Source organism: Anser cygnoides, chromosome 1 (assembly GCF_040182565.1).
Source record: "Anser cygnoides isolate HZ-2024a breed goose chromosome 1, Taihu_goose_T2T_genome, whole genome shotgun sequence".
Lineage (NCBI taxonomy): Eukaryota > Metazoa > Chordata > Aves > Anseriformes > Anatidae > Anser > Anser cygnoides.
In genome coordinates this window covers 200886805-200910551 of record NC_089873.1, presented here as the reverse complement: position 1 = coordinate 200910551, position 23747 = coordinate 200886805, and the positions used below count along the sequence as shown (strand labels likewise).

The following is a 23747-nucleotide window of genomic DNA, read 5'->3' as shown; positions in this document are numbered from 1 at the left end:
TACGTCCCTTCTCACCCTTCTCATTGTTCATCAGTCCATTGACCTGGGGCAATGAACATCAGCATGTATCAGACAGCAGCTTACAGCTGAGGGTCTCTTGCTTTTACAGCTGAATTAAGATGACCGATTGCAATTGTCTCTGTGTTTACCCATGTACACCGGGCTGCCAGTACTCACAGCTAAAGAAACTGAAAGCTTCTGTAGCCAGATACTCCTTCTTTCTGTGTGCCCTGTGTCTGCCTTGAAGGAAGACTCACCATGGTCCATACCTCACATAACCGCCACATAAAAACACATTCGCTTTGCAGAGATACGTTAGGAGTGATGCAGATAAACCTGTGGCCACCAAATTCCTCTGAGAAGCCTCTGACACCCCTAGCAAGGAGTGACCATTAACCTCAAAGGGAAGAGGTCGGATGGCTCTGGAGCGGGAAGGGGAATTTCACAACCATCACAGATGGAAATGAGTCTCAGCTGTAATGCTGCATTACAGAACTGCAGAGTTTAATGTCTTTCGTCAGTTAAAAACTAATAAGAGGGTAGTATGGCTCTAAGTGTCTTGTCACCTAGGTGATTCTTTGGGGACGTTGCCTAAGTGGTTTCAAAAACCCTATCAATTAGGTTTATAGGTTTATACCGTTTATAGGTTTACACCTGGCTTCACCAAGATGGTAATACCAATGTCCTCCTAGAGGAAGTCAGGCTACAAAAGAAGGGACTGATTTTCTACAGAACCATGCGGGCATGTTAATTAGGAAGTTTAATAAAAAGGTAATATTTGTGCGTCCATTCTTAATGTCCAAATGGAAAGACCTTCCAGGGGATCCAATTTTCAGAAATCTTTGTAAAAAAGTGCTTTGTTTTGGACACTCTAGACCTGAATACAACCAGACCATATTCCATCATAATAAATTGGTCAGAAAATCTGAGAAATGTGAGGGGTACTGGCAAATTCTCTCTCTCTCTGATAGTGCGCTATTATAAATTAGTGTTATGTCACTGAATAAATCCAATGAAGGAAGCAAGGTGCTAGCTTTAGAAATCTCAGACATGATAAAGAAATTAAAAATGAAATAAAAATAAATAAATAAAACAGAAGGGGGAGTTGACAGGGGTGACAAAAAGACCAAAAAAAAAAAAACCTGTCCCAATGTGCCATACCAACCAGTCTGGAAAAGAGGGGATAAAAAAGCGTTCAGACTTCCAAGAAACACCAACTGGCTCTAGCCTGGACAGGTAAATGAGCAATTTATGCATTCACCGAAGGACTGGCAAGAGTCCTACTCTGGCAGCAACCTCCTCCCTAGCCCTGCTCTGCATAGCAAGGCTCTCTACCTATCCCAGCCCTAACCTGCTGAAAAGGAGGAGCTTTGCCCTGTCCATTCCTTATTTATAACTTGTCAAGAGCCGGGAGGGAGGGGTGAGCTCTCCGTGGTGCATCCTGCTGCTGCCTGCCTGCTGCCAGCCTTGCAATCACAACTACAAATGCCTCCTGTGCGAGGTGGTGGCTGCCTTCGCACTCTTGGGTTCCTCTGCCTGTTCACAGTGGTGGAAACAAAAATCAGAACCTACTACCTCGGGATTGTGGAAGAGAACTGGGACTATGCACCGTCTGGGAAAAATCTGATCACGGGACAGAACCTCTTGGAGGACAAGTAAGTCATTGGGGGCTTTCATAAACTGGAGGTACAGTGAGGGCTCTAAACAAAATTGACTGATGTGGTTAATGTTGCTGTAAATGTCTTAAGATGGCTCTTCTCTTCTCTTCTCTTCTCTTCTCTTCTCTTCTCTTCTCTTCTCTTCTCTTCTCTTCTCTTCTCTTCTCTTCTCTTCTCTTCTTCTCTTCTCTTCTCTTCTCTTCTCTTCTCTTCTCTTCTCTTCTCTTCTCTTCTCTTCTCTTCTCTTCTCTTCTCTTCTCTTCTCTTCTCTTCTCTTCTCTTCTCTTCTCTTCTCTTCTCTTCTCTTCTCTTCTTTTATTTTCTCTTCATTTTCTCTTTCCCTTCCCTTCCCTTCCCTTCCCTTCCCTTCCCTTCCCTTCCCTTCCCTTCCCTTCCCTTCCCTTCCCTTCCCTTCCCTTCCCTTCCCTTCCCTTCCCTTCCCTTCCCCCTTCCCTTCCCTTCCCTTCCCTTCCCTTCCCTTCCCTTCCCTTCCCTTCCCTTCCCTTCCCTTCCCTTCCCTTCCCTTCCCTTCCCTTCCCTTCCCTTCCCTTCCCTTCCCTTCCCTTCCCTTCCCTTCCCTTCCCTTCCCTTCCCTTCCCTTCCCTTCCCTTCCCTTCCCTTCCCTTCCCTTCCCTTCCCTTCCCCTGTTGTTGATATTGTCACAGACAACATTTCAGCTTCTAGGCAAGAGGAGAATTTGTTTAACTTCTCTTCCATCTTACTTGATTAGGCCGTGTGATAGCCATTGTGTATTTGAAGGTGATGCAAAGGAGATGATATTTACCAAAGATTTGTCAAAGAATTGTAGTGGATTACAGGATCACAGCACGGCTGAGGTTGGAAGGCATCTCTGGGTCCACCTGGTCCAACCCCTGCTCAAGCAGGGACACCCAGAGCAGGATGCCCAGCACAAGGTCCAGGAGGCTTTTGAAGATCTCCAAAGAGGGAAACTCCACAATTTCTATGGGCAACATAAAAGAAAGATTTTAGAACAGGTTCAAAAGGGGGTTAAAAATCCCCTCTGTGTGTGTGTTTCATGGAGAGGCAGGAATTTCTAGGACACATTGTCCAAAGTGAAATTGCAACTTCACCACAATCAAACACAGCTCTTTGCAATAAGACGCAGAGGAGCATTTGACAGGCAAGCACTCGTGACTTTGCTCTTGGTGAGATGATAGAAATTGGGGGTTTGGTACGACTTTGTAAAATTCAGATGTGTATAATACCTATGAATGAGATTCAAGATATTATCCATATACTCCTGCAACGTATTCAGCTGTGGAGACTTCAGTTTAGGACACCTGTTTAGGTAGGTGCTTAAACGTACAGCTGTGAATGATGACATTGAAGTCCTGTGCTGAAAATGGAGTGCGTAGGTAAGCTCCGTGATGAATCATGCCTCGGCCAGAGGAAAACAGGCAGACAGGCACCCGTCCTTGTGCCCTCACTGCTGGCGTTGGCTCCGTACCGCTGCCGTGCCAGGACAGCTTGCCTGGACATCAGGAGGCACAAACCCTCAGTGCCTTTCTATAGTGTGGCCTTCAAACACTCGTGGGAGTATTTTTAAGATTTGACCAATATCTTTGACAACCTAGGGATAGTTTAGGCGTCCTTCCTCTGAGTCTAGGCCTGGGGTTGGGATGGGAGCTGTGAGGGAGGGAGGAGGTTCTGGTGTCTGAAGGCACACTGGGAGCTCTGTGCTGTGTCCCTGGAGTTAGAAATGGAAATGTCCTTTCTGTTGCTTTAGGCAGAAGCAGGACTTTTCTCTAGTGGTTGGTAATTTCAGAATCACTGTAGTCGGATTAAAGAAATGAAGAGTTTTTGCCACAAGAAGGAGGCAAGAAAGAGTTTATTTTTCAATAAAGTCTTATGCTTATGCTCTTAACAACCGGATGTCCCAGATATTATCCAACTCAACAAATGTTACCCTTTTAGGTAGGATACAGGGTAATATTTTGTTCCTAACCCATGAATAACATTGCTGGAAAGGCTCTGTTAAACACTGGCATTTCTCACTTCCCTACTCTTTTTGCCAGAGGATAACTTCCTCTCCTCCGTAAACTGGAAGATCTCTCACTGGAAAGAGATGAGCTTTAAGTGAAGGGCTGTTTTCTGTAAATCCTCCCTAATACTGCAGAAAGACCTGGAACCTCTTCTGTAAAACCTACTTTTAAGGCTACCTGCACTTTGAGCTCCCTGAACACCAAGTGGCACTTTTACCTTAAAGTAAGAGAGGTACTGGCTTTACATATTAGCATCTAGGTACTGAGACCTTAAAGTAATGCCTTTTTCTTGGCATGATAGGGAGAGATGATAGCTTATGTCTTCAGTCAGTGTTGTAATGTAACCATTAGAGAATGTTAATTCCAGAGGGATTACCCACAGAGGGAATGTAATCTGGATTTTAAGGTAGACTATATATGTTCAAAGTTTGGGAGCTGTTTGCGATGAACTAGCTCCCTACGCAAAGCCTTCTACTGCAGAGTAATAAAACCATTCCTGTAACTAGTTTACTCCGTTTCCAAGGTGTATTGAATTAAGACAGAACAAACCTGCTGTATTCTGGAATAATAGTTTCTCTGAATGGGTACATGGACTAAATTGTGAACCAGTTGTAGTTATTCTGAATATTTAGCTCTTTAATGTGAATTCTAATGTAAATTTAAAGCTGTATACTAATGGTTTACCTGTCAGCTAACTAATTGGTTCCTATGGATAGTAAGAAAAATGCAATTCCACTTATGAAGTTTAAGGACCAGTTCCTAGGTAGGGGCAGGGATGCATTTTGAGCCAGCTGTGTTCAGCGAGCAGCAATGCTCGGGCTCGCTGAGCCGAGCACTTCTCCCCTTGTGATGCATCCTCACAGCATCTGTCTGATGGGACACAATCCCAGTTTAATTGATAGGGAAGTGCAGATAAAGAGCTTGCATATAAACTGATTATCTTTAAAAGGGCAGGTGCATATACAAAAAGGAATGTTCCCTTTGATTCCAGCTAGCCCACAGAGATACAATCAAACACACTTATTCTTTGCTCCTTAATAAAAATGCTGAATTAGCAATTGTGTAATGGAAAGTGTTACATTACCTGGATCAGATAGTGAGATTCAACAGACGATTTCAATGTTGCTGTGCCAAAGCTGATAACATATTCCTCAGCCTTTGGTTCTTAGCAGCGACGAGGCTGCTTTACAGAAAGCAGACCTCGGCAGCTGAGGCATGGGGCTGAAATCAGGGAGCGGGCTCTGGCACAAGGCTGCTCGGTTCCTGCTGTGCTGGTGCTGAGTGAGCTGCCTGCCCAGCCAGAAGCCGTGGAGCTGCCTCAGCACCTCCCTGGGCGTGAGGTGAAAAGTCTGCCTCTCGTCAGAGCTGATTAACCCGAACGCAGCCCTGTGTTAGCGTAACTATCCTGCTCGGATGTTAATTTTGATGACGATTTGTGTTGCTGCCATGCTCAAGGGCCAGCCTGCTGCTTGCACAGAGCAAGCAACTTGCTGCGCATCAGTGCTTCTCATGTAAAGAGAGTAATGAGGCTGCTTGCCTCTGCCTTTTGTCTAGTCTACTTGAAGCCTCAAGCTGTTCCACTAATTTTCATAATTTGGATTGTTGCGAACGGGGCTAAAATGTTTCACTCTCAGTTCTTCCTTCAAACATCAAGCTGGCATTTTCTGAAACCCACAGGACTTTGGAAAATAGAGATAAATCCAAATTACAGCCACTGAAAACAGGTGGGAAGGTTTTCGGCATCCCCTCCCACCTGATATAACTGGTGGAAGGGTTGACACCAGTTGACCACATCCACGTGGTAGACTGGCCATGCAGGGTGCAAGGAGCTGTCAGTGCTGCTGGACATGCTGCAGATCCCCGTGAGATGTCGTGGGTTAGGACATGGATATTGCTGCAGCAGGAGGGTGAGCTCAGACACTGCCTGCTCACTTCAATGGCCACAAAGGCAATGGCCTTTCAAAATAAGAATGCACTTGGGTGTTGTGGCTTGACATACATTAGTCTTTCCCTCCCTATTGTGGCTCAGCCCTCAGGATTAAAGTTTGGTTGATAATCCTTTTAAATTAATTTGGTGCTAGTTTATATGATGGGCACTTAAATCTTGCTCTGCTGGTGGTAGATGTTATTAAGTTTGCCTGATGTAACCACTCATCCCCTCTCCTTAGGCCACCAAAGTTATATTTATCTGGGCTAAATCTTGCACCCACCAACACTAACGGGTATTTTTTGTTACCGCAGCATCAAACACAGTTTGTGCAACTTGCCTACGAGGAGATCCCACCCAGATAAATGACGGTAAAACTGTCATCACAGATGCTAAACTAATGGCTGAGTAATTACGTGGCCAAATGACCCAATTGCATTAGCAGAGAACATCACTGTGGGAAGGGTCAGCATCAAAAGGGCATGAAAGGTGAAATCCTGGCTGTAATGAAGTCTGGGGGGAGTTTTGTCACTGGCTTCAGTGGAAGGAGACGTTCACCCTAGGAGAGAAACCAGTGACACTTTGGAGCCTCGTTTAGAGGTTTTTGGGTTTTACTGACCTCGTCAGTTGCCATTGTGGAAAGAAAAGGTCTCAAGTGTCTTTTGAGGACGTTGTGCCTCTGTCGTTTGAGGGCACACAACTCATCTTGTTTGATGGCGTGCAGTCAGGGCACCACCTACACACGTGAGCTGGTACTGCTGGTCCCCCTACACTGGACATCCATCTAGCACAGACATTGCTTTGGCCATAGCACGGGAGCTGTGGTCTGGCAGAGGGTTACTCTGAGCCTGTTGCATGACCCAGGTGTTAAAATGACAGGGGAACCATGGGCACTGTCGTAGCTTACTCCAGCCATGAGAAAGCTGGGGAATTTTTAGGGAAAAAAACTGTTATAAACTCCGACATAGAGTACGCAAAGAGGGTAGAGAATAAGGTTTCACCAACAGATTTTAGGGAAGAAACACATAAGGGTATTTGCATAAATTATTGCCTTTGCAAAACCTATGGGACTTTAGTGGAGCAATAATAGGAAAAGAAAGTTTGTGTTTACCTACAGCTGCACCCAGGAACATGCAGCAGCTGTTGGGCACGTTAACTGCAGGAGAAAATTCAAGACTCCTCATCTGGTAGTTGTCTGAAGTGTTGATTTTTCAGTGGTGATTATGATAACAAACCAACTCAGCAAGCTTCAGAACTGTATCGGTGAGGGATCTGGCTCCATGCCCTGTAGTGTTTGCTTTGCTGTGCACAGTGTGTATGTCTCTTCGTGTACACCGTAATGTGGTACTCACATAAGCACCATATGAAAAATCTAACCCTTAGATTGTATCTCTGCTTATAAAGATCACAGGTAACATAAAAAAGGTAAAAATCCAGGCAAAGTACATTTTCTGTGTGATAGAAGGAACAGGTATAGAAATTACACTTAACTCATGGTCCTTCCCTGAGACGGCAGAATATCTTCATGTCTGTTCTTGAATTCATTGAAGAAGAGTCTAGACAACACTCGTTTCACTCTTTCTCTCATTTGGAGGAGTTTTAATGTTCATCATTGCAGGGGGATGGCTTGCTGTAATCACATTAATACTATTTTTTAGGAATTAGAGTTTATCACCTATTAATAATTCCCTGTCCCTCTCATGTACATTGCCATCTTTTCTTGGAGTTTAAGAACTGCTGGGAATGGTCGGTAGGTAAAATGAAATCAGACAGAGAAATAACAGAAGGATTTGTATCGTTTTCCTGGTCTGAACAAGATCTTTTTACGCCTTCATTTACAAGCCTGCTTACCTCCATATGTAAACTTTAGACTGCCCTGATTATAGGAGGAAAAGGAAGGACCACTGGAGAGTTTCTGAGGGAATTTAGAAAGTTTGCATGGGTACAACTCCAGGGGATGGAAGGTTCCCCTTCCCTACAGGGAGTAGGACTGGCTGATTATCATGACTTTGTGCACATGAAGTGCAAGCTGTAAACTGAGTTGGAAGGGAGATAGTCAAAGTTCAGAAGAGCAGCTCTTACATCTGCACAAGACCTGAGGGATAGAAGAGGTTCAGACAACGATAACACATAGCCATGAGGAGAATGGAGTGATTTAAGGGAGCAGGAGAGCATGAAGAAACAAGGAGGTTTGCCTGCTTGCAGCAAAAGAGAAGTGAGAGGTAGGAGAAATTTTGGCACGTGAAGCCCAATAGAATAGGCACATCATGATCACTGGAAGAAAGAAACAAAGGCAGATTTAGAGAACTGGACGTGTTTAACTATTACAGCATTTTAAGAAATTGCTGCTGCAATAATGTATTGGAAAGTCAGTGAGTGGGAAAGAACAAGACAAGAGATGCAAGGGAAGGGGATGTTTAACAAGGTGGCTGGAAATGTGAAGTGCTTCCCAAAGAAGCAAACACCATCAGAATAAGACAGGGAATGGTCTTTGAGAATGCCGTTGTCAAAAACGCAAGATGAAATCCTGCAGCAGGGAAAATCTCGGAGGGACTCTGGAGATGGGAAGGAACCCAGGAGTGGGAGATGCACTGGTGCATCTGAGTGCACTGGTGCAACACCAGCACTGGAGACTTCACACTGAGAAGATGCTCTCACTGAAAGAAAGAAGAGGGACAGGGGAAAAACCTCTGTGTCCCACAGATGGAGCAGCAGAGGACATGGAACCGAGCCTGTTCCAGCTCCCTCTGACACATCCTCTGGCTGCATTGTGGCACTGGGTAAAGGTACCAGCCCCACAGTGTGCCCACATGAAGTGACCAATTGTTTCAGCATCTGGGGGTGCAAAGGAGAAGTCACTAATGCCTGTACATCCTTTCTATGAGATTTCTGTGGCTGATACTGTTAGTTCCAGTGTGGGCAGTCTTTATGCAAAGGACTGTAATGTACAGCACAGCAACCCATGTAAAGAGTTTCAGAGAGCTGCCATTTACCTGAAAGGCTGAGGTGGGCACCCCAGAAGTCCTCCTGGATGAAATGGGAAAGCCTGGACACCTAGAGTGGGACTCACAACAACCAGTGTGCTCTGGTCTCAGGTTGTGGAGGGCAACCAAAAGGGCACGCTGAAAATAGATGTCTCTGTATATGCAGAAGTGTGATCTAGCCCTTCCCAGACAGAAGGAGGAGTGAGGCTGAAGTGTTTGCACTTCAAGAAAGTCCAAAGGCGTCACTGGTGCCTTTTGGGCAGCAAGCTCTTCTGCCCTTTGGGAAGTGTGGGTCTGGTAGGAAAGGGAGCTGTGGATGAGCCTGAGTCTAGAACACAATGCTGAGAGCATCAGTGGGGTGTGGGAATTTGTCTCCAAGAGTTGATTTGTTATTTTCTCTTAGACTGTGGTTAACTAAAACCCATAGCTAAACAGACCCAAGAGGGTAAGTTTCTGCTTCTGTGCTGTGATCCCTTGCTGACTCCATGACTTTTTCACCTCCTGATGCTCAGCATGGAAGAGCATCACCTGCTTTGTGACTAGCTGTAGGATACCTGTTACAGACAGTGGGCTCTGCAGCTCTGAATGGAAGGGTTACTTGAATGGACCTCATTTCAGAAAGCTGCCACTAAAAATACTTTTTTTTTTCCCCTGCCTTCTAGATGTCTTTGAATAGGAGATGAGCACAGATCTGGTCAACAGAGATGTTAGCTAAGATGACCTGTAGCACAGCTTTAGGCACCAAGGAAGTCTTCAGTGACTAAACCTTCAGGGCGATTTCCTGAACCTCAATACTTTAATGAGCTTTGGGTTCCCCATTCTGTGCATTTACAGGAGCTACACTCATGTCAAGCATTTGAACATGCCAGGCCAAGAAGTGACTGTTTTTTTTCTTGGAGTACAGTTCTGCAGAGCAGGCAGTGTGTCCCAGAGGTCTGAAGTTATGGGAGAGCATGCAATGTTGTCTGGCCAGATAGCCAGGGCCATAAAAGCTCTGTCATCGTGGGGGAAGCACAGTGCCATTGCAGTGCCTCATGTAAAGTATTTGGCTGCTTATAAAAATGGAAAAAAAAAAAAAAAAAAAACCACAAAACTGCTGAAAATAAGTACTTTATAAAAAAAAAATGGATCTATTTGACTTTTTTTTTTTTCCCAGAGAAAATTTCTTTCAAACCATTCTAAACACCAATTTATAATTCGAATTAGGGCACAGCCACAGGAATACATTGCCATGAGGTAAAGCAGCTTGGGCGTTCACACTGCACTGCTACTACCACCACCTACTGCTCTGTGGTAGCAGCTCTTCCCCCAGGCAGTGGAAGGTATCTGCTCCTGGGCGAGCACAGGGTGACTTGCCAGGTCTCGCTGTGCACACAGAGTTACCACAGAGCTGCTAATTTGCTGAAGATCCAGACTTCTTGGCAGCTCACTCCTTAACAACATATTTTATATGTTATATATGTTTATATGTTTATATTTGACATAACATATTTTATTCAGTGATGAACCAGGCTGAGAAGCTTCCGTCCTTTCCTCTGTGTTCTAGGCAGCTGTTTCTGCCACAGCGGTGTCACTGGCAATGCTTCCTTTTGTACCAAAATAGCTCTTGAGGAGTCTGCATTATAAACCACATTTTTCAAATTAAAAACCATTCTTTTGGGAGGTTTTCAGATTTCTATCACTTCAGTGATCTGGTTTAGGCAGTGGCCACAGGGGTGCAATGGCCACAGTTGGGGGATGTTGTGAGTTAAGGTAGCAGGCAGTTTTGGGCCCCTTGCTACAAGAAGTACATGGAGGTGCTCAAGCAAGTCCAGAGAAGGGCAACGAAGCCGGTGAGGGGTCTGGAGAACAAGGCTTACGAGGAGCGGCTGAGGGAGCTGGGATTGTTTAGCCTGGAGAAGAGGAGGCTCAGGGGCGACCTCATCGCTCTCTATAGGTACCTTAAAGGAGGCTGTAGAGAGGTGGGGGTTGGTCTGTTCTCCCACGTGCCTGGTGACAGGACGAGGGGGAATGGGCGAAAGTTGCGCCAGGGGAGGTTTAGGTTGGATATTAGGAAGAACTTCTTTACTGAAAGGGTTGTTATGCACTGGAATGGGCTGCCCAGGGAAGTGGTTGAGTCAGCATCCCTGGAGGTCTTTAAAAGACGTTTAGATGTAGCCCTTAGTGATATGGTTTAGTGGAGGACTTGTTAGTGTTAGGTCAGAGGTTGGACTAGATGATCTTGGAGGTCTCTTCCAACCTAGATGATTCTGTGATTCTGTGATTCTGCAGAGATGTCTTGATAAAGGGGAACACTGGATCTTATAGTGAAGAAATTATAGCAAATTATACCTTTCAACTCATATGACATCCAACGCTGATGCTGTTGGTAGTGTACAGAAATGGCAAAACAGAAAGTGTTCAAGAAGGTGAACTGATCAGTCACAAAAATTCACTATAAATATGGAATTGCCATGTTTGTGCCAGTGATACTTCAGGAAAACTTAGCTCAACTTTTTAATGAGTTTGTTTTAGGAAGTGTTAAAGTTCAAACAATCTTCAAGGGATGCAAAAACTCATGGAGCAGTCAACTATGTTGAAGCCAGTCATACAGTCCACTCCTGGTTCTGTGGCAAGTGTGGTTATTTGGACACTGTGTGGGATACTTAGGGATGAAGAGTGTGTATCGTACTTGTCAGATGTATTCTAGAGAGAAGTAAAAAAGATCTAGTATCATGACAGATGGGCTAAACGTTGGTTGCCAGTATGAAATCATAGTTAAAAGGGCAAAACTAATTTCTAGTTGTATAAGAAGTATTGACAGGGAGCACCTTTAACTGCAATATTACTTGCATATTATGTGAAGTTCTTGTGTTCAGACTTCAAAAGAGATAGAGCAATATTGGAAGGCTTTCAGAAAAGAATGCCAGGGAAGGTTTGTGGCATAAAGAATGTCAGTGCATTTGGTTTGTCCAGAAGAAACGTAGGAGGCAGTTTAATCAATTAATTAAAACTTGTGCAAGTGTCTGCCTAGAAAATAAATTCCTGATGGTATGTGGCCTCTTTGATCTGAGACAGGTCATGATGGGAACCAGTTGGAATATGGAGCTAGATGATTTTAGACTGCAAATACAGTTTGGAATTTGAAGGGAGCAGGAATTTAATAGCCACAACATGTCAGTCACTGACCATGTAGTGGGCTCTCTGTCACTTGAAAGTGCTATAAAACGTGGGTTCTGTAAAGTGGAAATTATGTCTTTCATGCAAAAACATCTTATGCTACTCTTATGGGTTGCCAAACTAGTTGATTATAATTGCTCTTATTGGCTTTAGAAAAAACTTTGAATTAATTTGTTTTTCTTCTCCTGCACTGTCATACATTTAGATGTGAGGTTTTGCCCTTGCGAAAGAGTGAGAAGGTGCTAAAACTGTACAGAAAGTCCTGGGTGGCTGGTCCTCAAGTGAAGACTTGTTCGTAGTACCTGTGTAGTACCTGCAAGCAGGATAACTGTTACTGCACAGGAAGGGGCATGGACCCTGATAACGTTGTCCAGGTTGACTCCTCACTCTTAGATCCACTAGCTACGTGATTTGTCCCTGGGAACTATTATCTGCTCTGTAAGCACCTGTTATTTGATCAACTCTTCAAGGAATTTTTAGTCTCTAAATTATTTTCCCTTCTCAACACCAGGTTTGCAAGCGTGTATGCAACAAGAGGAGCCAACCGGATAGGGCGTGTGTACAAAAAGGCTATTTTTAGGCAATTCACTGATGACACATACTCCCAGGAAATCCCTAAAGAAGCCTGGCTGGGATTCCTTGGGCCAGTCCTGAAGGCAGAAGAAGAGGATGTCTTTATTGTCCATTTGAAAAACTTTGCTTCCCGTCCATACTCAGTGCATCCACATGGGGTCTTCTATGACAAGGACTCTGAAGGTAAAAGCTGATTTGCCCTCTCTTTTCTTCTCCGTTTCCCCTGGAGTAGCAAATGTCAGGGCTAGAAGCTTGTCCAAGTATTTATTGTTCTGGCCATTGACATCAGAGGACTTTAGATCACCCTCTCATAAACCCATCAGTAATTGCAACTGATGAATAAAACCAGGAACATCCTCATTTCTTAAAACTTTTGCCACAAACCTTTGACGCCTGGGATAAATCCAACACTGAAACAGGTTAGGTGGGTCTTTTTTTTCCTGAATTATTTTCCTGAATTATTAGTCACAGAAGTATTTTCCTTCCTTCTTTCTATGTCTAGCCTGTTGAATAGATAGAGTTCTTGTAAGTGAATGCTTTTTCTCTTTATAGGTGTATAACATACATGATACAATTTTCAGAATCAAATTCAGAATTCAAACCTATGCGTGTCTATTTTGGTTAGAGGTGTATGGATTTGCCTACATTTATCATTCTCATCAGTTTTCTGTGAGAAGATGTATAATTTAAGCTGACAAAATGTGTATGTGTCTGTTTGATGAGAGTAAAGAGACATGGAAAAATTAAAGCCTGTTTTTTAAAAGCTTTATCTACTGATAAGTAATTGATCTTAACTGTCAACAGTGTTGAATATTTTTACCAGAACTTCTGAAAATTTTCACAATTTCTCAGTGATTCTTTGTTTGTGAGTGTTGTTATTATTTTTGAAAGCTCTGATAAAATAGAAGAAAATACATATTTATTCAAGGAAAATGGTTAAGGGGGAGCTAAAAGCTTCCTTTTTTTTTTTTTTTTTTTTTTTTAATGTATTAGGAGCGCTTTACCCAGATGGAACCGGCGGTAAAAGCAAAGAGGACGATTTTGTTGTTCCCGGTGGAAATTACACGTACACATGGCCAGTAAGGAAAGATTATTCCCCAACTTTGGCAGACTCAAACTGCTTGACTTGGATTTACCATTCTCACATTGACACACCAAGAGATATTGCATCTGGTTTAATTGGGCCACTGCTGGTTTGTAAAAAAGGTACTGAGCTAGGAAAAGTGACAAAGCAAGCCCCTCTGCCAAGCTTGGCATCTTAACAGTCATTTTTGCTTACAGGTATAAACATGATGGTCTAGAGTCTATCCCTACATAGCCCATAAAAAGGGGCAAGGAATAGCTGGGCCATTCCAGGAGCACCCCAGGGTAGGTATTGTAGCTCTGGGACAACCCCCTTCCCGCTCCCCTTTGGCTTCACAAGAGATTTGCCTCGGCTGGTGGAGGGACTGCAGCATGCTCTGTGGCCAGCTGGGCATGGCCGAGGCCAAAAATAAACGTTCCAAAACCGGGATCATTTCAGGACAAGCGAAGGACTCATTGCCCAGGAAGTGAAATTAGGGCTGGGCTGGTGACTTCGGCATTGGTATTTACATCCTTGAAACCCCAATGTTCCTTGTCATTTTTTTTCCCTTATGGATTTTTGCATGTAAGTTTTATATCACAGCCATTTGGAAATATGCACTGAACAGCTGAGGTGACAGCCTGTCCCGTGTACTTATAGCCTGAAAATTTTGTGCTGGAGCACTCAGGAACCATGTACCAACCCTCTCCCCTCTGTCAGCTGAACCATCATCCCCTCTCAACCTGGGACACGTGTAAATCTGCCACCTCTTTCCCATATCTGCTGCAGTACAAAACCAGCCCTAATTTTATATACAGAAGCAGTTTTTATATATTCAGAAAAAAAATAAAATACTTCAGTGTGGAGAGGACAGGCATGGTGTCCAGCTTTACTCATAATTAAGATATCTCAGACTTTTTTCTCTTGGGGAACTTCCTGAATATGTGAAACCAAGCCAATAACTTTAGGATAATGCATGTAGCTAGGAGATAGCATGTTCAAAACAATCCCAGCCTGGAAGGCCAGCTTATCTGCATGTTGGGTCTTGACTTTGTCAAGGTGGATATCTGCACAATGCCACTGCTTTAGGCCTCCTCCCTCTGATGGTGGCGGGTGGCTCCTTACAGAGCTGACAGCAAGGCTCTAGGGCTCCATCCCAGAGGACATTGGGGAAGCAAAAGGTTTTTAAGGGTTCAGAGGTAGAGTGTACAATTAGATGAAATATAAATCCCTCAATGGTTAATAATAGACTATCCAGTGTCACCACTCCTATAGTCTCAGGTTGTCCCCCAGATGGTCCCTCAGATACCAATACTCAAATTAGATTGAATAGATTGTACTCATCCTGTCTTAAGGCTTTTAAAATTTAAATAACTTGTCCTAGTTAATTGTCTAGGCTTCCTCACTAGTCCAGGAGGAGTGAGCTGCATTTAGCCAGCTGTTCCGAGGGTATGCTCCACAAGTTGCTTCCATGCAACACAAATGTGGGCTACCACTTGCCTCTCCTTAATTTCTGGCCAAAACAAAAGTCACTGGTTTCCAGCTGGATCAGGCTTCTGTTCTGGCTCACTGCACAGCTACACAAGTGTTAATACTGATTGATGGGCAGGGTTGGGAACAGTGGGAAAAAGATGGAAAAAACAGGACCACAGCTTTTGGCAGCTGCTTGTGCTTATGTCATATCAACAGATCATTAAATATCAGCTTGACTTAGATGAGATGAGCTGCCTACCGGAGGCACCCATCTGCTGAAAGGTTGGGGAGGGAGGGTTAAGGTGTCTCGGAGGAGCAAAACCAGGTGAGAGTCAACATGCCCTATAGATCATGGGCAGACCACTATATATCCTTGAATGCTCCAAAGTCGTTGTCATTTTTTACATTCAATCCCCTCCAAGGCTCTTTTTAGCACTTTCCTTTTCGTTTGCAATTTAGGAACTGCAGATGAGACCTCAATAGAAAGGACTGGTGCTGCTAACGCTTTTGCCCTGATGTTTAGCATTGTAGATGAAAATTTCAGCTGGTACCTCGATGAGAATATAAAGACCTTCTGCTTAGAACCAGCAACAGTTGACAAAGAGGATGAAGGTTTCCAGACCAGCAACCGAATGCATGGTGAGCAGGACTCTTGAGCAAATGGTGACCTACAGCAGTGATCAGGCTCTTTTCTTTTCACTGAGACTTTCCGTCTCTTGTGATGTCTCTCCTTTATCTGTGACAGCATGGAATGGTTCAGGATGCTGAAGTACTGTACTGATAAAAGCCTCTCCCTAAACACAGTACAACACACTGGTTTGCAGCAAGGAGATTCAGCTTTCACATCCAGCTCTGTCACTTGTTTGGCATTTTATCTTAGGCAACAGACATAAGCCTTTTGGTGACTGCTTGACCAGCTGTGAAAAGAGAAAAGGAGGCTGCAGAGCACTTTGAGATGTGTATATTTGAAGAGTCCAGCATTTCAGGCTCTCGAAAGGCCTCAGGACTGGTGGGCTGGCTGGTACTGCTACTCCTGCCCTTCAGAGATCAGTGGGGCAGTAGTACTTTGTGCTATTTAGAGACCTGGTGTAAGAAGTTAAATCCAGATATTTCTCAGTATTTTGGTTGTTCCTTAGAGCCTAGGAGATAAATTATTTTGCAAAATATGAATCTTGATCTCCTAAAGTTCTCTTAACATTGTCAGACATGGAAGTTGAGGAAGAGAGAGCTGACTAAGACTGATTTGTCTGATATCATAATTTTCAAATCTTAATTGCTTGAGCCAGGTATATAATAGCTATTTATGACTCAGAATTAGAGGGAATAGATTCCAGACATCCTAAGTACTTGCAGAACAAATTAACTTTGTTATCAGGACTTCTTGTGATGACTGGGGCTTTGTAATACCTTGTTATGACTCAGGAAGTTTCTCATAGACCCAGACAGAGAATTTGGGCCATTTGATCATCCTGAGCTGTTAGCTGGCTGCTCAAAAATGTTATTCTCCATCAGGGATCCCATGAGCACCTAATTCAGCTAGGGACTCAGTGTGGACATTCATAGATTCTTTTCCAGGAAAGGATCATGCTTGGAAAGGAGGTCAGAAGAACCTGGCACTTGTCTTTTCCCTCTCATAAAATCTCCTACTTTTTGTTTTTAGCTCTTAATGGTTATATTTACGGAAACCTCCCTGGCTTGGAGATGTGTGCTGATGCTCCCATGTCCTGGCACTTGATTGGCATGGGAAGCGAGATCGATATCCACGCTGCGTATTTCTACGGCCACACGTTCACCAACAGAGACCAGAGGGCAGATGTCGTCGGTCTGTTCCCAGCAACATTCATCACAGCAGAGATGACTCCTGGGAACCCCGGGAGGTGGCTGATAACTTGCCAGGTTAATGAACATTTACGAGGTATGGTGCTATAGATCTTCCTGATCCTATCAAATACAGAAGTTCCAGCCTCAAATATGCTAGGAAAAGAAAACTGAGAGATGTTTCCATCTCTGAGTTTCCAAAACCAAACGCTTGAGAACTATTTCATCAGAAAAACATCATGAGTTTAGTCTCCAGTGACAATTATGTATGTTGGGCCAAATATTCAGCTAGAATGAATAACTTAACTGTGTAAATATGGGCAACTAATGTGAGAAAAGCATGATAGACCCAGTTTTGACACGGAACTTTCTATATAAATTGCAGATTTTGATGGTCAATGAGAAGATCCATCATCACTTTTTGTTGTAGATAAATATGTATACTTTAAGAAATATCATGCCAGATGAACACATCGTAGCTTTTTTTTACAGAAATCAGACAAAAATTAGCAATGTGTTCAGAAGCTTGGTAAGACACCTTTACGTGAAAGAATTTGATGATGACGATGTTGTATTTGTGTGGTGTGAGAACCTGAAAGCCACATATCATAAACTAGGTTTGTGACAGCAGGAACTGTATAATTATAATATCAGAGTCAGTCACAAGTTGTGAAAATTTTTACTTTTAAGAACTTCTGTGTTCACTTCAGTAAGATTATTATTAGGCAGAAAAACTTGATTCTGGCTAGCAACTCCTTCAGTGATAATAAACCAGTCTCTCTATTTCAATGGAAGTTGGGGAGGTGATGCCATGTTGCACATTTCAGGAGGCACTCTGATCCCCAAAATCATTCTGTCATCGTTACCCAGATTAAGGAATGGAGCAAATAAGCCCACTAAAAAGTGTCATAGATTTCAGTGGATTTCACCTGTGGGATGATGTACCACTTGTGAGAGAAGGGTGCTAGTGTCTAGCCCAGTGTAGACAGCAGTCTCTAAAAATAGAAGCTTACCCAAATGATCCTAGCCACTTTTTCCAATCCACATAGCTCCTGCCTAGAGGGTTCTGAATGTTCATTTATACCCACAAGTTTGCTGACTCTGCAGCTGGCCAAGGACTGTCTCCAGACTCTTTCTCCTCCCAGGTGGCATGGAGGCACTTTATGATGTACAGATCTGCCAAGAAAAACTGTCTCAGCCTTCACCAGTCAGTCACAAGAGAAGATATTATATTGCTGCTGAAGAAGTGCTCTGGAATTATGGACCTGACGGTTATGATAAATTCACTGGGCAGGGCTTAAATGCCACTGGCAGGTAAGCTTTCTCATCCTCTCCTGTTGTGCTTAATTTCAAGAGTCTGGGTGAGACTTCCACAGTGATTCACCAGGGCTAGGTCCTGCACTGTTATTAATTTTAATTGAATGGGGCAGGGAGTATTTAAACAACCTTGTTGAGAAATTAGATTTGTAACTGCGATGCTTAGGAGTTGCCTTCTGGAAGCACTTATCTCTCTCCATCGTTAAGTCCATGGAGAAAGTGAGCCCTGATGAGGCATGCAAAGTTCAACAGAATGGAAACCCTTATGTCAAGATTCCTTTGGCAGTTTTCACACTTGAAATTGGTGTATCTCAGAGGTGCTATAATGGGAGATTTCCCCCCCTTGTTATAACTGATGAAGATGAATTATGTTAGAGTATCTCCCAGGAAAAGTAAAGAAGATTAAAGACATGAATTGTGCACAGGTAATAGCACTGGTCTTGCCCTAAGGTAGTTAGAGGTAAGTTGACAGAGCACTTGTCCTAAGTAAGTTGAAATTAAACACATGGAAGTCTAATGCACAATGAATACCCATTTGTTAACTAATTTGTAACTGTAATTCAGCTCAGTAATGTTTAATCTAGCCTGCTGGAAAAGTGTATGCAAACTAGTAACTTGGAAGGTCATTTCTCCCATGGCTGGGGTAATAACTTTATCCTAAAGAAAGGTTTCTGCCCGAACCTCTAGTAATTTAACCAGTCTGATTTGTTAAATCCACAGTGAATCTGCAATATATTTCACACAAGGGACTGACAGAATAGGAGGGCAATACTGGAAGGTTCGCTATGTGGAGTATACTGATGCAACGTTCAGTAAAAGGAAGATTCAGCCAAAGAACATGAAGCACCTGGGAATACTTGGTATGGTGAATGTTTTCCCATCCTGTCATTCTGTTGGGCTTGAAAGCAAAAGTCCCCTTGGATCCAGAGGGAAATTTAGGGCATTCAGCTACCAGTCAGTGCTGTCTTGTTTAGATAAAAATACATTTGTTGGTGGTTCTAACACCTTCCCTAACTCCCTTTCTTTAAGGTCCTGTAATAAAAGCTGAAGTGGGAGATACAGTGCTAGTTACTTTTGCCAACAAAGCCAAAAGGAGCTACAGTATTATGGCCCATGGAGTAAGCTTCAGCAAACTGTCAGAAGGTGCTCCCTACTTAGATGGTAAGTTTTGACTGAACTGCTGTATTGTCACATCCAGAATACATGAGTCTGCAGATCTTCCCCTGTTGCTCAGTAGCTTTGCCCTTTTTGTGGGTATTAAGGAATGGAAGGGGTGATTTGGTTTAGTTTGTGTCTACCCTGTATGTCACAACCTGAGGGACCCCTCCAGTCTGCCTCAGTACAGGTTCTTCCCCTTGGACATGTGCCAGACAGGGTCACTGAACCCAGCTGAGGTCCATCTGTTAATTTTGAGTACAAGTCAAAAGCCCGATCCAATTTACTTTAGTTCTAATCTAATATCACTCATCCTCAGTCAGTGGACCTACTCTGAACATGCTCCAAAACAATGTTGCTTAGGATCTGGCATGATGACCCTGCTGAGTTTTTGGATAGAGCTGTCCATGTGGTCTGGGCTGCTTCACACCTGATCCTCTAACAGAGGTTGGGTATTCGCCTTCCTTCATGGCCAGCATAGTCAGTGTCCAGGCATCTTTTATCTGATTGACCCAGAATGTGAAGCAGCAACAATTCTTATTAATCCTCATAACTATGTAAATGCTAGAACAGAGCATTTACCAGAGGCTTCCTCTCATTTTCTGCAAAGATGGGATCTTTATCATCTAAGTTTAACCATTAAATGTAAGGTGTCATGTCTAATTGGTAGGCAACTTCTTCAGTCAAAGGCAAAAATCTATATCTTCAGAGTGTAGGAAGTCTCATTTACTTCAAACACCTATTTTAGGAGACAGTAGGTCACCCCTGGAGATGCCTCTGTTTCCCTTGACTACCAAAGGAACCTAGATTAGGGTTAGAGCAAGTGTCCAAGCTTTAGAGTGCTTATGTTAGATGAGCTGCAGCACCGAAGAGAAAGTTATCCTTCTTGTTGTCAGAATTGTTTTGCTTCCATCGCAACACATCAGAAAGGAACTCCCAGGACATAATCCCTCTTTTGAGAACTGTGCGAAGAGAATTAGGTCAGCATGCAAAACTCATAAAACCGTACAATAACATTGACACAAAAGGCTTGAATCAAATTCTGTTGTCTCTAGTTGCTGACCTTGCAATGCAACAAATTTGTTAGCAGGCCGAGCTGTATACTGAAACATCAAGGTTCACTTCGGCCTTGAATTCACCTATACACATCCTAATGTCAGATATAATTTTTTGATGGAAAAGCAGATCCTTCTCTCTGCTCACAGTCAGTCCTGTTGTGCTTTTGTTTAAACCTCCCTGGTAATAGCATCCATTGGCATTGCACCCTTCAATGTGGAGCAAAACCAACCCAAATCCTACAATTCAGCAGCAGCATGAGCCGCACACCTCTGGGTCTTTGGAGAGGAAACTGACTCCAGATTTATCTCTTCCTAACAATCTCTTTGCCCTTCTCTCCCCGTAAGCCTAGTGTCTTGGATTTCCATCATACCCATCTACAAGAGTATGTAGGTATGGCCCCTACAGGGGCTGTAAGTTTATACTGAGGGGCAATGATTTTTCAAAGCCTGTGTTTTGTCTGAGTGTAGATTATTCATATGAAAATACTGTACATAGACATACATAAGGCTTAACTTTTTTTTTTCATTTGTGCTCTCAGTAATATTCTTCCATATTAAATTTAACATTTGCCCAATCTCATATTCTTTTTCTGCATATCAATGTTCTTCTCCTTGTTGAGCACCACTGCAGGATTAATTTAATAGCATCAGATACCACTGCAGAAGTACCCTGCTTTGTTTTGCAGTTTGTGGCAGATTGTGTTTAAATATTGATATTTTCATTCATTTCTAAGTTCGTAAGAGGATTCTCCATGAGGCATTCCAGGCTGTTGGCAGCACACAGAGAATCAAATCAGTGCAGACTGCTGCTGACAGACACATCTGACTGTGCTGAGAAAACCCAGTCAATGGGTGCCTCAGCTTTAAATAAAATTTCTAGTTTGATCTTCCTCACAGCAAAGAGCAAAAGGGTTATTTAGTAATTTTTTCTTCTAAGGGTGCAGTGCTGACCCCTTTTCCCAATTTTCCTTTCCAGTCCCTTTTATGAGTCCTCTCTCTGTGGATACCGACACCCTTTTACAGTGACTAAATTCCATGAGTGATGCTACAGCCACCCCATGCAGGGCAGCAGACAATCACCCCAAATTAGCTTCTAAAGAAAGTGGTAGCAGCCTCCCTTTGGGGACTCTGACAGAGGCTCCTGTGCTTTGCTGCAAAATCAAAAAGAAGCAATTACCAGGATCAGATTTGTGCTGAATTTCTAAACAGTCGCAACTGCAGCTCCACTCGCTGAGGTAATTGCTTCGTGGTGCTTAATGAAAAGTCAGAGTCTGCGTTTGCACCTCAGATGAATCTCACGATAGGCCAGGAAAGCTACAGACATTAGAGGAAGCCGTTTAAGAGCAAGGATGAGCTCTGCACGTCTGGTCTGACAGAATCCAGATCCTCCAGATAGCATCGGGAAGGTGTCTGTGTGAGGTAGCTGAACTTGTTCTGCGAGGAACGGCTCAGTGTGTCCCCAGGGCACTGGGCTCTGGCGAGGTGTCCCCATGGCAGAAGTCACCAGCCCACAGGATGGTGCTCGAGCTGTGCCTGCAAGGGAGAGCCCACCTGCAGAAAACAACGGCTATGTCTGACCCCCAGCCAACGCTAGTATTCTGGAGGACATAACCTTCCCTGTGACCTGGGTGCTTCTCAATTTTCTCTCTGCAGGATATATGAAGCCAGGAGCCCGCGTTAAGGCAGGTGAAACCTTCACATACAAATGGAGAGTGCCTGAAAATGGAGGTCCAAGTGAGAACGACCCACCGTGCCTCACCTATCTCTACTACTCGGCCACTGATGCCGTCAAGGACACCAACTCCGGCCTGGTGGGGCCTTTGCTGGTCTGTCGGAAGAACGTCCTGAATGAGGACGGGACGCAGGTGCTCAGAGTGGAGATGGGCCTCCCTGAAACAGCAGGGTGGTGGGCTGGGGGAAGGTGGCCTTACGGGCCGATTTGCCCAGTTCCCAGCCCAGATTGAAGAGATTAAACCAACATCGTTCACAAATATCATTCCTCAGTTTAAAAGCTGACCAGTGGGGGTGTTTAGGAAGGTGAAACTAGCATTTGCCAGTATTCAGGCTTATCTCTGGGTTTTCCATCTTTTCCATGCACTCATTAGCAATGAATGCATCTTTCTGTGATAACTAAGTGCCACTTTCTTTATTCTTCTGGCTGATGCAAAAGTGCCAGCCCCAATCCTCTATAATGATATAGTAAGAAAGCACCTGCAGCTTTCTGGAAAAAGATTTTTTTTGTTACACACACACACACACACACACACAAGGTAATTTTTCACTTGGATACTTCTGCACAGACTGATTTTAATGTCTTGGCTTCCTCCTTGGCTACAGAAAGGAATAGACAGAGAATTCTACCTTCTCTTTTCAATCTTTGATGAGAATGACAGCTGGTATCTGAGCAAGAATATCGAAGCATTTACTGGAGACCCTTCAAAAGTAGATGAGAATGACGAAGATTTCAAGGAATCCAACAAAATGCACGGTACGAAATATCTTGATATCTGTTAATGACACCTTTTCTTCATTTATCATTGGCAGATTTTATCGTCATTCACAGCTGACTGCAATGCCCTGGAGGGTGAGGTGGAAGCTGTCAGTCAGTGTATGGCCAGCTCCCCATGTCCTTTGAATGCACGTTGGATCCTTTGTCACATTAACAATGATTGCATCCACCTACCAACTACACCTGGAGAAAAGGAACAGAGTGTAGGTTTTAGATACAACATCTAGATATATAAAAAGGCATAGTGCCAGAGTCAAACACCAACTGCAGAAAAAAATGATGTTCACTGGTGATATAAATTTAGCTGCCAGCCTTGGCACTGACTCTGATAACAAAGGTTCATCCTCTTTGCTCTGACAGCTCTGCTTGGGCAGTGACCTCTGGCAGAGGGACAAAGACTAGGGAAAAGGCCAGTAATAGTTTAAAACTTCACTTCTATATGTAAGTATCTGACTTTGGCACAGACATTCTCAAATTTATTCCTGATATGTCATACTTGATCAAATCACATAATCTCATCATGCTTGGATTTTCCTGAGAGCATTAAGAATGTATGCTGATAGTGAACAGTTAACTACCAAGCAAAAAGTGTGTGAAGACATTGTAGGTACAATGTCTCAACCATCAGGCACCTTGCAGTGATTACTCCTTTTTTAATTCATTTCTTGTAAACTTGCCTACGGGTTTTCTGGGTCTTGTTTTATTTTTTTTCTGTTAGAAGGTGGTATTTCATACTGAAGTTTTATTCTGCCTTAGTATCTTTGATGCAGTGATCACAGGAAAATCTCCAAAGTTAGGGAGTTTAGCGCCACAAAACCCTCCTGGAAAAAAGATACATTTTGGAAGTAAAAGTAGAAATGAAAAGTCAAAATCGTGTGAGAAGGCTGCATCAGAATTGAAATTACAACTCAGACTCTTTATGGCCCACTCCATGGCCTTAATGATCTTTCTCCAGGCAGAAAGGAGGCTCCTAATTTAAATATTTAGCTGGCATCTGTGAAGCACCCTGGAAAGCTTGGAGGAACATCTCTACATTTCTGTTGAGGGCTG

At 43.5% G+C, this 23747-nt stretch overlaps 1 protein-coding gene across 3 annotated transcripts in view; it reads left to right on the top strand.

The window, feature by feature from the left end:
* Positions 1 to 550: 550 nt before the first annotated feature.
* The window catches only part of HEPHL1 (hephaestin like 1), a 35896-nt gene continuing 12699 nt past the window's right edge, over positions 551 to 23747 (top strand). The window contains exons 1-10 of one of the 3 annotated variants that reach the window (XM_048076520.2): positions 551 to 1655; positions 12243 to 12487; positions 13298 to 13510; positions 15300 to 15479; positions 16501 to 16755; positions 17804 to 17972; positions 18696 to 18835; positions 19005 to 19136; positions 21842 to 22053; positions 22526 to 22676. In XM_048076520.2, the coding sequence (XP_047932477.2) occupies positions 1486 to 1655; positions 12243 to 12487; positions 13298 to 13510; positions 15300 to 15479; positions 16501 to 16755; positions 17804 to 17972; positions 18696 to 18835; positions 19005 to 19136; positions 21842 to 22053; positions 22526 to 22676 (1867 nt within the window). In that variant the 5' untranslated portion in view covers positions 551 to 1485. Of the gene's footprint in view, positions 1656 to 12242; positions 12488 to 13297; positions 13511 to 13585; positions 13673 to 15299; positions 15480 to 16500; positions 16756 to 17803; positions 17973 to 18695; positions 18836 to 19004; positions 19137 to 21841; positions 22054 to 22525; positions 22677 to 23747 lie in introns of those variants that run through there. The other 2 variants (XM_066989878.1, XM_066989879.1) reach the window with 2 other exon arrangements.